This window comes from Eleutherodactylus coqui, chromosome 7 (genome assembly GCF_035609145.1).
Source record: "Eleutherodactylus coqui strain aEleCoq1 chromosome 7, aEleCoq1.hap1, whole genome shotgun sequence".
In the NCBI taxonomy this organism is placed as follows: domain Eukaryota; kingdom Metazoa; phylum Chordata; class Amphibia; order Anura; family Eleutherodactylidae; genus Eleutherodactylus; species Eleutherodactylus coqui.
The window spans coordinates 134378788-134393566 of NC_089843.1; the positions used below are offsets into that span (position 1 = coordinate 134378788).

Sequence of the window (14779 nt, forward strand, 5' to 3'; positions counted from 1 at the left end):
ATGTCCGAGTTAGGGTGCCTACCCACTTGCGATTTTTTTTCCTGTGATGTTTTGCGTTTTTTTCTCAAGAGCAATTAGTATAGAATGTGTTCTTGTCCATCTGGGGTTTTTTTTCCGTTTCGTGGGTTTTTTTCACATAGGAACTGTCAGTTGCATATGTCTCCTTATTTTTCTCTTAATGCACCCATAATTGTCAATGGAGGGCTGCAAAAAACGCCGTGAAAAACGCGCAAAAAACCCGAGGAAAACGTGCAAAAATCGCCGCGTTTTTCATACGCGAAAATCGGCAACGCAAGTGGGTAGGCGCCCTTAGATGGCAGACATGGTGGCTTCCAGCTGCCATGGGAACCCAATGGTACTCTGCAAACACACTGCAGGGTGCTGATGGGTGACAGAAGGAGCTCCTCCCCCTGTCATCTGCTTACATGCTACAGTTGCTATTGATTCTGGCATGTTAGGGGTTACCCTGCGAGGATCTGAGGTTTCTCCACTCTTGATGGTTAGAGCAGGAGCATGTCTGTCAGGAATTAGCCAAGCCACCATCTTCAAAAGATGTATGTGCAATTTTAAAGCCCATTAGGGCCCTTTCACACTGGCAGAATATTTTTGCATTCCACAGCTTAAAACGCAGAACATTCCACACTAAACTCCACATGTATACATAATGGGAATGGAAATCCACAGCAACAGATTTAACTGTGTTTTTAGCCTTTAGTGAGGTCAGTAAAAAGGCAAATTGGCCGTCACTATGGGGTTAGATGCATACGATAGTTAATATAGTATTAGTTTTGCTCATTCTTTATTAAGAAACACCTGAAATAATGTTAGTGAATATAATAGAATAGTAATGCTATGACTGTTACAATGTGTGACAGCTTAGCAATACTTGTGTATTACAGTATAATAAAAGGCATACACAGCTATGATATCCATCTGAAGAATCCGAAAACCAAAGATATCTCTAAATGACTATATTAAGACAACAAAGACAAAAGCATTGTGTACTTCCTGGAGTTTCACTTCTGTGCCCCACAAGGCTAGAATGCTGCAACTTTTCCAAACAAATTAAGAAAATCCCTGCAGTGAAACTTCTTCATCACTACAAACAAATCATATGCCAGAGCTGGTCATTAAGCAGTATGCAACTGATACATGATCTAGCACAGCACATATGCAGAGTTATTGGATGCAGTGACTACCGTGTTTCCCCGAAAATAAGACAGTGTCTTATATTAACTTTTGTTCAAAAAGGTTTAACTTTTTTACATGTATAGCTGCCTGGACACTATTTAAATTGACTTTTTTAATTAACTGTTAGCAGGGCTTAATTTTGGAGTAGGGCTTATATTTCAAGCATCCTCAAAAAACCTGAAAAATAATTTTGCATCCTCAAAATTTCTGGAAAATCATGCTATGTCTTATTTTCAGGGTATGTCTTATTTTCAGGGAAACAGGGTATAAGACAAAAAAATACCAGGAAATGTAAAAAGATGGAAGGACATAATTAGTTGGGGAACAAATAGTATTTTACTTATGTTACAGTACAGATACAAACATATGATCATAATACAGAAATACATTTGTAGCACAGATTATTGCCCTGGCTGTGAACCGTCAGGATTATCCACTTTTGCACAACATTTTTGGAACCACTGTGGAATGAATATCTTTACAAATACCGCGCTGTACTTGTACTACTTTTTAATTAACACTTTAATGACCAGCAGTTTCTCAAGTTCTCTTTTTTGCTTTTTCAACTACAACTTTCAAGAGCTCTAACTTTTTTATTTTTCTGCTGACATAGCTGTATGAGGGCTTGTTTTTTTGCAGGACGAGCTGTACTATTTTATTGTTACCATTTAATGTACCATATAATGTACTGAAAGATTTGTAAAAATGTAAGTGGGGTGCAACAGAAAATATCTCACAAAAATTCAATTGGTTTGGGGGTTTCATTTTTATAATAGGGGGTCAGAAACGCTATATTTTCTCCTTAGGGAGAGCACCTAGACGGTGAGTGAGGAGACTTAAAAGGCCATTAAAGGGGTGGTCTCGCGAAACCAAGTGGGGTTATACACTTCCGTATGGCCATATTAATGCACTTTGTAATATACATCGTGCATTAAATATGAGCCATACAGAAGTTATTCCACTTACCTGCTCCGTTGCTAGCGTCCTCGTCTCCATGGTTCCGTCTAAATGCGCTGGCAGCTTGCTTTTTTAGACGCGCTTGCGCAGTCCGGTCTTCTCCATTCAGCACGAGCCGCTTCAGTGTGCTCCCCGCTACAGCTCTTCTGCGCATGCGCAGACGAGCTGTCACTGCTCGGGAGCGCGCTGCAGCGGCCATTCTGTACCTTCCTCTGTTAGAGGAAGGTGCAGAAACTGGAGCTGCCCAGCGGAGAAGCCCAGCCCAGCCCAGCAGCCCCGAGAAGCCTCCCAGGTAAGTGATTTGTCGGGGGGGGGGGGGCTGCCGCTGCGCCGGGCTGCGCCGGGGGGGGGCTGTCGCTGCGCCGGGGGGGGCTGCCGCTGTGATGGGGGAACTAGCGCTAGGCCGGGGGGGCAGTCGCTGCGATGGGGGGCTGCCGCTAGGCCGGGGGAACTAGCGCTGGGCTCCGGAACCTAGCGCTGGGCTCCGGGGCCTTCACCTGGGCTGAGGGTCTAGCGCTGGGGAGCCGGGGGCTAGCGCCGGTTACCTGCTGCCTGGCGGTGGGCGTCTGGTCGGCGGCTGCGGGGCGTCTGGTCGGCGGCTGCGATGCGTCCGGTTGCCATGGAGACACAGCTGGCGGCGTCTCGGGAGCGCGCACGTCGGGCTGCAGCGAGCGACGGGGAAAGAGCCGGCGGCCATCTTGGGGAAACTTTTATAAGTTGCTGAAACGCTGGAACGGTAAGTACGAACCAGCTAGAAATGTCATTTACAGGGGGGCTTAGTAATGTGTACTTAATGGGGGGGACTGGGCAAAAAAAAAATTTAACTGCTTCCTCGAGACATCTCCTTTAATGCTCCTCTGGGTAATATGCAAATAAGGTGGCACCGTGGAGGTATTATTCCCTCTTCCTTATTTGTTTTTATAGTATTCATGGTGCAGGCAAAGTGACATGTTAACTTTATTCTGTAGGTCAATTCAAATGTGGCAATACCAAATTTATACATTTTTTTGTGTTATTATTTTTACCAAAAAAGGACCTTTTTGTTAAAAAAAAGTCTCTTCTGAGACTCATAACTTTTTGTTCATCTGTAGTTAGGACTGTGTGAAGGCTTGTTTTAGTGGGGCAACTCATAGTTTCTATTCATAGCATTTTTGGGGCACATGCTACTTTTTGTTCACTTTTTATTCAGTTTTTCAGAAGACGGAGTGCCCCAAAAAATGCAGCATTATGTATACATTTATTTTATCAAGATCACCATGATAGATTAAGTCCCCACTTCTATCATATACTGTGATTCTTCAGTATTGGAATATATTGTATTTTTAAGGATCATCTAATAAGCCCTACCAAACTTCATAAACTGCAAGGCTCTAGGCTGCCTTGTGAACCCATCGGCACCCAGCAATCTTGTCACAGGGAGGAGTTGGCTGCTTAGACAGGCTGTTAACTTTGACAGTGGCATCCAAACAGTTACCAGTTGCAGTCGAAGCTATGGACTGGGTTGAGCTCCAGAGCATGTTCCATATACCACTCAACCAGTACATTTACGGCAGGTAGTCTTCTGGGATTACTGTTCAGGTAGTTAAAGCACAATGTAAAGAAACTGCACACAGATATCAAGAAACAAACAAAATTTTGATTGCTAAAAAGTGTGAATGATAAAGAAAATTACATACACCGCAAAATCAATACAAACTAAGAAAAAAACAAATTTACAAAGTTACCCAACTTTTTATGGAGAGTTTAATTTGGAAATGTTGTACAAAAGTAGCGTTCTCTTTCCAGTGATTCATATCATGAAGTATTTCTATTCTCTGAGGAATTTGGTCCTGCAGGTATGTAATCATGTAGGGGTCAAGTGGGAATACAATATTGTAACTGAAGATATCAATATGTTGCCCTAAAACTTGTGTACACTGATCTGTATTACTCTGCCTCTCAAAGTGTGAGGAGGGGGCGGATGAAAAAAGTAATTTTTGGTTCTGTGGAGACAGTCAGACTTTTAATGTTCTCTATCACTTCTGCTGATTTGCTGAAAAGGATCATACAATGTGTCCAGTAAGTCTTAAGCCCCTCAATTTTTTTTACATTCTGTTATTTTGTGGTCTTGTGCGATTAAAAAAAAAATCAAATGCCCCCCCCCCATCATTCTGCACTGAATACCCCATAATGACAGAGTTAAAACAGAATGATAGAAATCTTTGGTATTTTTTTATGAAAAACTAACATTTTGCATTGACGAAAGTATTAAGACCCTTTGGTATGACACTTGAAATTTTGCTCTTGAAGCCTCTCATTTCTCTTGCTCATCTTTGAGATATTTCTACACCATGATTTGACAAACATTTGTTGTAAATTTAGTTGATTGGACATAATTTTGAAAGAGACACCTCTGATTATGTAAGGTCTCACATCTCACAATGCATATCAGAGTCAAAACCAAGCCATGAGGAGGAAAGAACTTCCCGTAGAGCTTAGAGACAGGATTGTGTGGAGGCACACAGCTGGAGAAGGCTACAACAAAATTCTGCTGTCCTGAAAGTTCCCACAGGGGCCACCATAATTCTTAAATGGAAAAAGTTTGGGACAACCAGGACTCTTCCTAGAATTAGCTGACCCAGCAAACTTAGTAATCGTGGAAGAAGGGCTTTGGTAAGACAGATGTACAAGAACCAAATGGTCACACTGGTTGAGCATAAAAAATCCTGTGTGCAGATGGGAGAAACTTCCAGAAGGTCAATCATCACTGCAGCACTCCACCAATCTGGGCTTTATGGCAGCCTATCCTCTGTAAAAGACACATGCTTTGGGGGTGTTTTTTCAGCGGCTGGGACAGGGAGACTTATCAGGGTTTATGGAAAGATGAATGGAGCCAATTACAGAGATATTCTACATGAAAACCTGATCCAGAGCACGAGGGACCTCAGACTGGGTAGACGCTTCACTTTCCAATAAGACAGTGGCTTACGGACAATTATGTGAGTGGCCCAGCCACAGCTCTGACTTGAACCCAATCAAACATCTCTTGAGAGACCTGAAAATGACTTCCACAGATAGTCACCATCCAACCTGACAGAGTTTAAGAGGATCTGCAGAGAAGAATGGCAGAAAATACCCAAATCCAGGTGTGTAAACCTTGTGTCATCATACCCAAGAAGACTGGAGGCTGGAATTGCTGCCAAAGGTGCTTCAACTAAGTACTGAATAGAGGGTGTGAATATTTATGTCAATGCAAAATGTTAGGTTTCCTTTTTTGAAAAAATAAAAAAAAAATTGTTATCATTCTGTTTTCAGTTTTTCATTATGGGTACTGAGTGCAGAATGATGGGGAAAAACTTGAAATTTGTTTTTAATTTGCACAGAGCCCAAACATATCAAAATGTTAAAAAGTCTGAAAACTTTCCGAACTAACTATATGGGACTGTCTTTCACTCCATAGAAGCAATTAAGGCCTATATACTCGGTGGGGGGGGGGGGGGCAGTTTAGTGAATATAATTTTATGTCCTTTATACCTTCTTTTTAAATTTTTATTTACACCTCACAGAAATTATAATCTATGGATGAAATAAATTTTCCTAACTCAGTACTTATATTTAATATGGCTAGTACTACAAAATATACTGCAGTTCTGGGTCATGTGATCTCAGTTCTTGCCAACTCAGATTTACTTGGGGTTATTCTGTCTAAAACCAGTCAGATTCTCAGTTTGTGTGATGCTGTCACAGGGATCTACAACAGAAACTGCCCAGAAGGGGACACAGACACTTCTGTCGCAGTTACTAATGATGGTCACACAGCTCCTGTCACACAGTTCTATTGGAGGAGATCACAGCTCATCCTCCTGACTGTATACTTATGGACTGTAGCTTATTTAGGTGGATATATAATGTAATGTTAATTAAACTGAATGCTTTACTGCAGATATTTGCCCAACGGGTCGTATATCCACCAGTGCATACTGAACTTTTACTTTTTGTTACATGTACAAATTGTGAGTAAATGCATCATAGCTCAATGACATCACCTTGAGGTAGAATAAAATTTCACAAGAGGTTTCCCTTTTTTCTCCTTGTAACACCTTCATTTTCCCTGACTAAGTTCCCCTTGTTCTGTGCCCATGTGCTAATGTACATGAGGGTGATGAGCACTGTGAGTCCAGAATGTGACTGTGGATCTACATAGCCCATCAGTTTATGATACTATCTAACCCACAAGTTTATGATACTATATAACCCACTAGCTTACAGTGTTCGGGACAAAGCAATACCTCAACGGACCCTGGGGACGATTTGGCCTTGACGTTAGAGAGGACACCATGCACCAAAATTGCCAGGTACCAAGCCATAAGTCTGAGCCTGTAAAAAAGTTGCCACATGCATAACATGTTCTCAGAATAAGTCTACAATTCTAATAGTGATTATAAAAGCAAGCATGTTATCCTCCCCCTTATCCTAGGACTATGTGACGGATTTTATTCAGCAGGTTGATGTGGATGTATTTGTCCAGGAGACTGTTAGTGATCCCCATCACCGACATGACCAGTAGCAGAATCAGGGCCATCTTGGTTACAGAGAATCCTTGTAGCCTAGTGAAAAGGGAACAGAAGTATTAGCCCTAACTGATACACTGGACATAGATTTGAAAGTCACGACTAAGCACAACTGTCTATATAATTATAGCATTATTTCTTATTGTAAAGTCATCAAAATATAAGGGAAACTGCATAGTCATTGCAATGCTTCACTGTGTCTCCAAGGGAAATAACCGTCTGTTTCCAGAAGAGGATGGAACAGAAGCCAGCTAAGTAGAAGTCAACTTTCTTATAGACTTTGCTGCATTTGATCCTAACTCCTCTTTAACGCGCATCAGCATTTGTTCATCCTGACATGTGTGTTTTAGAAAAATATTTATTTTTTTCATTAAATAGACAGTTTTGGAGCCACTTTTCTTAGAACTCTGTATTAGGCCGGTCTTACATGAGTAATCCAGAGTCCGCAAGCAGAATCCAGCTCTGACCTAGGCTGGCGACCCTGTGTACCTTCTTTCTCCTGTAATGCGGATGACCGTGGATGCTCGCTGTTGGTCATGCGCAGTATAGATTTTTTTTTCAATGTTTCTTTTTCCAGTGCCATCGCTAGGCAATGACGCAGGTACACGCGGCCTATCCGTAATGTCAATTGCGGATGGGTTGGGGTTGGATGGCTTCCATTGTCTTCAATGGAGGCCGTCCGCAGCAGAATAGAGCATGCTGCGATCTTTCCTCCGCTCGTGGACTTCACACTTCATTTCTGCAAGTGTGAAGGAAAAAGCGATTTTTGAATACCTGTTAATGCATGCCCTTTTCCGCAATGGAAATCCAGCTGTGTGAGACCGGCCTTAGGCTGTTCCTTTGTTAATCCTCCTAAAAACTTATCAATAAATTGACGACCAGCTGTTGCCATCACCTTGTCAAAGAGTCCAGCATCAAAGGCAGTAAAGTCACAGTTTTTGTTATGTGCATTTGACACAAATTTCTGGCAAGTAGGATCCTTACTCATATAATGGAGCCAAGCATGGATATGTATGGAGAAATCAGGAAGGAATAGTTGTTAGACAACCAATTACTCAGCAGACAGCTATTAAAGGAATATGGGTGTCATTAGATTAAAAAAGCTTAATAAAAGGTCTTGTCCTAAGAACGTAAGTCATCACTTATCCACAGAATAGGGTATAAGTAACTGGTGAGGGTCTGATCACAGGGACCTCCATCAATCCAATGGGGATCCAAAACATTCCCGAATGAATGGAGTGGTGGTCACACATGTACATCATTGCTCCATTCATTTCAATTGGAATGCCAGAGTTAGCATAGCGTATGCATTTCATAGGACAATCCTTTAACGGAAATGTTTATCTATGTTTTCTGTAAATGTAATGACACTGAATAACAGGGACATACAGGGAAATACAACAGTGTGAAGAAGACTTTTTTTATACTTATGACTTCAGGTCAACTATATTATTTGCATCTTTATTAATAATTTTTGTGACTCCAACTTACCTGCTCTTCACAGATTGAATGTATCCATAAAAGTAGAGGTGACGTCCGTAGATGTACAGTAGGCCAAACAGTGAGGCTAGTTCTGAAACAGACGTCATATGTCCATTATATATCAGCTATGTATAAACCGCTTTAAAAAAAAACTGTAATTCATCTATCTACTTAGTTAATTAGAGGATGTGTTTTACTGATGCATACAATATCCCTGTCCTGTAGAGATGGTGTAACTGTCCTAATTCTTGTTTTAAAGGGGTTGTCCCGCGAAAGCAAGTGGGGGTATACACTTCTGTATGGCCATATTAATGCACTTTGTAATATACATTGTGCATTAATTATGAGCCATACAGAAGTTATTCACTTACCTGCTCCGTTGCTGGCGTCCCCGTCTCCATGGTGCCGTCTAATTTCAGCATCTAATCTCCCGATTAGACGCGCTTGCGCAGTCCGGTCTTCTCCCTTCTGAATGGGGCCGCTCGTGCTGGAGAGCTGCTCCTCGTAGCTCCGCCCCGTCACGTGTGCCGATTCCAGCCAATCAGGAGGCTGGAATCGGCAATGGAACGCACAGAGCCCACGGTGCACCATGGGAGAAGACCTGCGGTCCACCGTGGGTAAAGATCCCAGCGGCCATCTTCGCAAGGTAAGTAAGAAGTCACCGGAGCGCGGAGATTCGGGTAAGTACTATCCGTTTTTGTTTTTTTTTAAACCCCTGCATCGGGTGTTTCTCGCGCCCAACGGGGGGCTATTGAAAAAAAAAAAACCCGTTTCAGCGCGGGACAACCCCTTTAATTCAATATTTACAGTCAGTTTATTGAGTATAGTCTATTGACAATCTAAATGTCCCTCTCATCTTTCATTCTATGTGCTCTGATACTGTTTCCTATGATTGAGTACTCCTTACTACAAGTGTTTCCGGACGTTTTGTAGGTATAACAGATTTCTTTGAGTTGTCTGCTCATGATCTTGCTTACCTTAGATTTCTACTGAAACTAATTCTCAAAAGCAAGTACCATATTGTATTTTTAGGACTATAAGATGCACCTAACTATGGGACAAGAGAAAACAGTCTACTGGTCGACTAACAAAGTAGAGGGGTAAATATCATTAACTTTGCTAGTCTAGGGTAGCACTTCCTTCCTTGGTGTCTCAGGATAGAAGACAGGGTAACGCTTTATTCCATAGTATATACAGAAGTAGAAATTCATACTTGTGGACTAGGGTATGTTGGGGGTGGAGGGGGTAATATATTTTAGGCTCAGTGGGCAGAGAAGGGCCCAGCGGCTATGAGAGCTGTCAGTAAAAGGTTTTTGCAGCTACTACCACATTACGTTAAATGCAGGAGCAGCTTACCATGGCCCAGAGCAAAAGACTGGCGCAGTAACTGCTGTACTGGTGAAGCGAGCACTACCAGACTGGAGGCGATGATGCCTGAGGATGACCACATGGTCAGGCCTAGCAAGAGCACCAGTAACATGGACTTCTCTTTATGATATCATACTACCTTATCGATCCGACAAACTTGTCTTTTATTTTCCAGGGAAGCATTGCGAAGATGAACATTTGCTCATCTGATCACTACTTTGTGTCTAGAGATGAGCGGACGTACTCGTCCGAGCTTGATACTCGTTCGAGTATTAGCGTGTTCGAGATGCTCGTTACTCGAGACGAGTACCACGCGATGTTCGAGTTACTTTCACTTTCATCTCTGAGACGTTAGCGCGCTTTTCTGGCCAATAGAAAGACAGGGAAGGCATTACAACTTCCCCCTGCGACGTTCAAGCCCTATACCACCACCCTGCAGTGAGTGGCTGGCGAGATCAGGTGTCACCCGAGTATATAAATCGGCCCCTCCCGCGGCTCGCCACAGATGCGTTCTGACATAGATCAGGGAAAGTGCTGTCTTGCTGGAGTTGCTATAGGGAGAGTGTTAGGAGTATTTTAGGCTTCAAGAACCGCAACGGTTTTTCTTAGGGCCACATCTAACCGTATGCAGTAGTGTGGAGGCTGCTTTTTGCACTGTTGCACTTTTTTTTTTTTGTATATCGGCCGTGCAGAGCATTGTGCCCTGCAGTAATTATACATAGTCCAGGGCCAGTAGTGGTGAGGCAGGGACAGAAGACATATTTATTGAATATAGGCAGTGGGCCTTTCCAAAAATATTTGGGAAAATAAATCTATTTGGGCTGCCTGTGACCGTCCTCAGTGTTCTGGGTCTGTGCTGGGGGTAGTTGTCCTAATTCATACGCAGCCAGCTAAGTGTTGCAGCAGGCTTGCGCAAAATTATTTCCTGGCTCTGTGTTGGCTGTTACATCACCGCTGTATTCCAGTCCACAGTGCAACAGTTTGCAGTTATTTTACATACTCCAGGGCCAGTAGTGGTGACGCAGAGAGAGAAGACATATACAGTGTATATAGACAGTGGGCCTTTCCAAAAACATTTGGGGAAAAAAATCTATTTGGGCTGCCTGTGACCGTCCTCACTGCACTGGGTCTGTGCTGGGGTAGTTGTCCTAATTCATACGCAGCCAGCTAAGTGTTACAGCAGGCTTGCGCAAAATTATTTCCTGGCTCTCTGTTGGCTGTTACATCACCGCTGTATTCCAGTCCACAGTGCAACAGTTTGCAGTTATTTTACATACTCCAGGGCCAGTAGTGGTGACGCAGAGAGAGAAGACATATACAGTGTATATAGGCAGTGGGCCTTTCCAAAAACATTTGGGAAAAAAAATCTATTTGGGCTGCCTGTGACCGTCCTCAGTGTACTGGGTCTGTGCTGGGGGTAGTTGTCCTAATTCATACGCAGCCAGCTAAGTGTTACAGCAGGCTTGCGCAAAATTCTTTCCTGGCTCTGCTGTGCGTTCCGTAAGCGAAGTCAGCCTCCAACCACAGGCCAATAAGCGGCACGTTTAATTACAGCGTTCTGTTTCTGCACTACTGGTAATACACCATGCTGAGGGGTAGGGGTAGGCCTAGAGGACGTGGACGTGAACGCGGGCGAGGACGCGGAGGCCCAAGTCAGGGTGTGGGCACAGGCCGAGCTCCTGATCCAGGTGTATCGCAGCCGACTGCTGCGGGATTAGGAGAGAGGCACGTTTCTGGCGTCCCCACATTCATCTCACAATTAATGGGTCCACGCGGTAGACCTTTATTAGAAAATGAGCAGTGTGAGCAGGTCCTGTCGTGGATGGCAGAAAGTGCATCCAGCAATCTATCGAACACCCAGAGTTCTGCGCCGTCCACTGCTGCAACTCTAAATCCTCTGGCTGCTGCTCCTCCTTCCTCCCAGCCTCCTCACTCCATTACAATGGCACATTCTGAGGAGCAGGCAGACTCCCAGGAACTGTTCTCGGGCCCCTGCCCAGAATGGGCAGCAAGGGTTCCAAATCCTCTCCCACTGGAGGAGTTTGTCGTTATTTCGAAACGAACCCTCGAGCATCGCGAAATTTTCGTCCTGAGTAACGAGCACCCGAGCATTTTGGTGCTCGCTCATCTCTATTTGTGTCTAATTGGGCTGTTTATTGACTCCATGGCCTGGCTGTTTAGCTCCTCAGATGTTTTAATGTTCAAAATAAATAAAAATAAAAAACTACATACAATCAGTATAACCAAATCCATAACATCCCATAATATAAAATTAATATTTTATTTATCCCATATGGTAAATACCAGAGGTGCCATCACTACAACTCTACTCCACACAGCAGCATGAAGAACTTCTAACCCCTTTCCTGACTCATACTAGGGGAGGAGACATGCTGCTCAAGCAGCAGAGTGAATTAAGGTGTTTGTCCTGGGAGCACTATAACTGTGGGGAAACAGAGGGCACTATAGCATTGTGGGGTACTATTACTTTGTTAGGGCACAGGGGACACTTTGTGATAAACTATCACTTGGGGTGGGGGGGGGGTTCACAGAACATCAGTACAACCCTGTGGGGCACAGAGGAGTAGTTATAACTTTTGGGAGGCATTATAGCGTTGATGGCCACTATTAGTTTTGTGGTGGCACAGATAGGACATTATAACTCTGTGGGAGGAGAGATGAGTACTAATATTTTGTGGGGACACAAATGGCATACTATGATTTTCTGAGATCTCGAAAGGGGTACTATTACTTTGTGCAGGCACAGAGGGGAATTATTGCTTTGTGAAGAAAGAAAATGGTCATTAATACATTGTGAGGGGGCAGAGAGATGAAATTATCACTATGTGGGACACAAGAGGAGGCACTATTAGAGAGTATGGGGTGCTGAGAGGGGCATTGGAGGTAGCACAGTATAGGGAGAGAGTACAGAAAGGAGTCATGAAGAAATCTTCATAGCGAAGAAAAGTGAAAATATATGACTGCAATCAGAAGAAGACATCACCTGTAATCACTGGAGGTAACTACACTGTAATGACTATTGTTGTGTAGAGCTGGTATCTGTCTATTACACAGTGACTACATTTTCCAAAAGGTATACTATCGCTGTGTTAACCCTTTCCAATCCACTGTCTGACGTCTAAAGACATTCTGATTGAAGCCTGTGCAGCTCCGATGTCTGAAGACGTCCAGCAGGGTATTCTTACTGTAGATTACTGGCCACTCTGTTGTCAGGGGCCTTTCCGGAATTTCACATACCACAGTACTGGCTCTAGCCAGCAGATGGTGCCATTGTATAATGGCAGAAAGAGAAAGCCCCCTAGGAAACCCTGAATCCAAAATTGGATTGCAAAGGGTTCAAAAGTTGTTCAAAAGATATGCTGTCTCTGACATATAGATTTCCTTTGACAGGGGCAATGCATGTGTGTTGCAGATTGTGCCCCTAATGTTTTAAGATTCTAGCAATGTGACTAGCTGCTAGTGCTGCATTGAGGGGCCACTTAAGAAATCCAATGATGTAGTGGAAAGGTCTGGGTGAACCATAGTTATGTGGAGTGAGGTGGGGTGGGGGGCAAGCTAATCTATTGCATCAGGGCCCATGAAACTTTAACTGCTCACTTGGGTGTATGGATATAATAGATCCAGTCCCCCGCTAAGGATTTGTCCCTATGAGTCAGGGCTTAATGTCCTATCTCACCTAGCACATGCATGTAATTACATGGACATCCTTCCATTTGCTTGGTCAACATGCAATACTACATTTCCCCTGCAGCGACCATTGGAAGTTCAATTTTAGGATGATTGTAAAAGGATAGGATGATAGATACAAATGATTAAGATGCCTATGTGCAAATAGGCAGAATCTGTGCCGAGCAACGCTTGCCATAGTGAGCACTGATTTACAGCAGGAAGGTAGAGACTGCAAGAAACTTCCCTGGGAAGTGAGAATACTCTATATTGCTGTTTGCATGGTTACCCTTTCTATCTTGGTTTAGAGGAAGTCTTGGAACCTGACCTGATGACTGAATATCTAGAGACTGGAATCCCAACTAAACAGCTGTGGTTAGATCTGTTCCAGTCTGCTAGACTGGATTATAGAGAATGGTTAGCCATGTGACATTCTGAGCAGTCCTGTAATAATACCGAGCGTCACAATATAACAAAAATAGCAATTTTCTTTCAATCTTATTAAACCAATCTGATATTGTAACACTCAACATACAATGTTTTAATAGCTCATCCCTCTCAATCATCTTTTTTCCCCAACAGGCAGCTTCACAGAAGTACAATGTATATAACAGGCTTAACAGTTAAGTTACACACAAACGACTCGGCCATTCGGTTTTACTGCAAATCAGCACAGTTTTCAAATTGAGTGTTAATGGTCACACGAGTTTGTGGATAAAACTGCTGCCGACTTACAAAGCCACATAGACATGAAACGTGTTGTGATAAAACTGTATGTCAGTAGTCTTTTCGGCCATGCTGTGCCTGTTACATGTGGTTTCACACTTTACTAGATATGCCATGAATCCCACTTCTGGAATCCTCACCTATTGGGTGAATGGGGGTCCACCATTTTTCTCCCCATAGCCTCCTGTGGAGACAGGGTGCACACCAACGTAGCCACTAGCCACCTTTCCATTGATGTGCTTAGAGAATGCAGTGGCTGGGAATTTGCAAATGGGGGTGAGGTAATATTTGCATATAGCTGTACAGTGGACTCCCACAATGAATTTGACTTGGGGGTCCTGGGCACTCCAGTCCGACACTGGTATACAATTCCTTGATAGAATGCATTTATCACATGTAAGAGGCAAAAACCAAATTAGATTTTCCTTAAAAGAAATTAGGGGTCTCAGTAACTTACACTTTATTCAGCCATTTATTGAGAAATTACCTTGATTGAAGAACCAGCCCGCAGTCCAAAGGTCAACCAAAAATAACGCATAGAATTCAATACCATTTTGTCTGTAAAAGAGATTAGAGTTACTAATCTGTATGTCTTGTCAACTTTTCAGTAGAAAATATATCTAACACGTCCCCAGAGCACCGTTATACAATACATCTATCCCACACACTTATGCAATTACTGTCAATACAACCTATATATAGCTATATGTACAGTAAAGGATAACTGAGCAATATATTCTATATCATGTGTTAAATAGTGACTTCCAGTATAAAGTTCAACATTATCCTGATTCCACACAGTACAGTTTCTTCTTACT

At 43.0% G+C, this 14779-nt stretch overlaps 1 protein-coding gene across 1 annotated transcript in view; it reads right to left on the bottom strand.

The window, feature by feature from the left end:
* Positions 1-4019: 4019 nt before the first annotated feature.
* MGST2 (microsomal glutathione S-transferase 2) overlaps positions 4020-14779 on the bottom strand; it is a 34500-nt gene continuing 23740 nt past the window's right edge. Inside the window, exons 3-5 of the mRNA XM_066573730.1 lie at positions 14449-14519; positions 8190-8271; positions 4020-6734 (exon numbers count right to left, since the gene is read on the bottom strand). Of these exons, the coding sequence (XP_066429827.1) occupies positions 6596-6734; positions 8190-8271; positions 14449-14519 (292 nt within the window). The 3' untranslated portion in view covers positions 4020-6595. The remainder of the gene's footprint in view (positions 6735-8189; positions 8272-14448; positions 14520-14779) is intronic.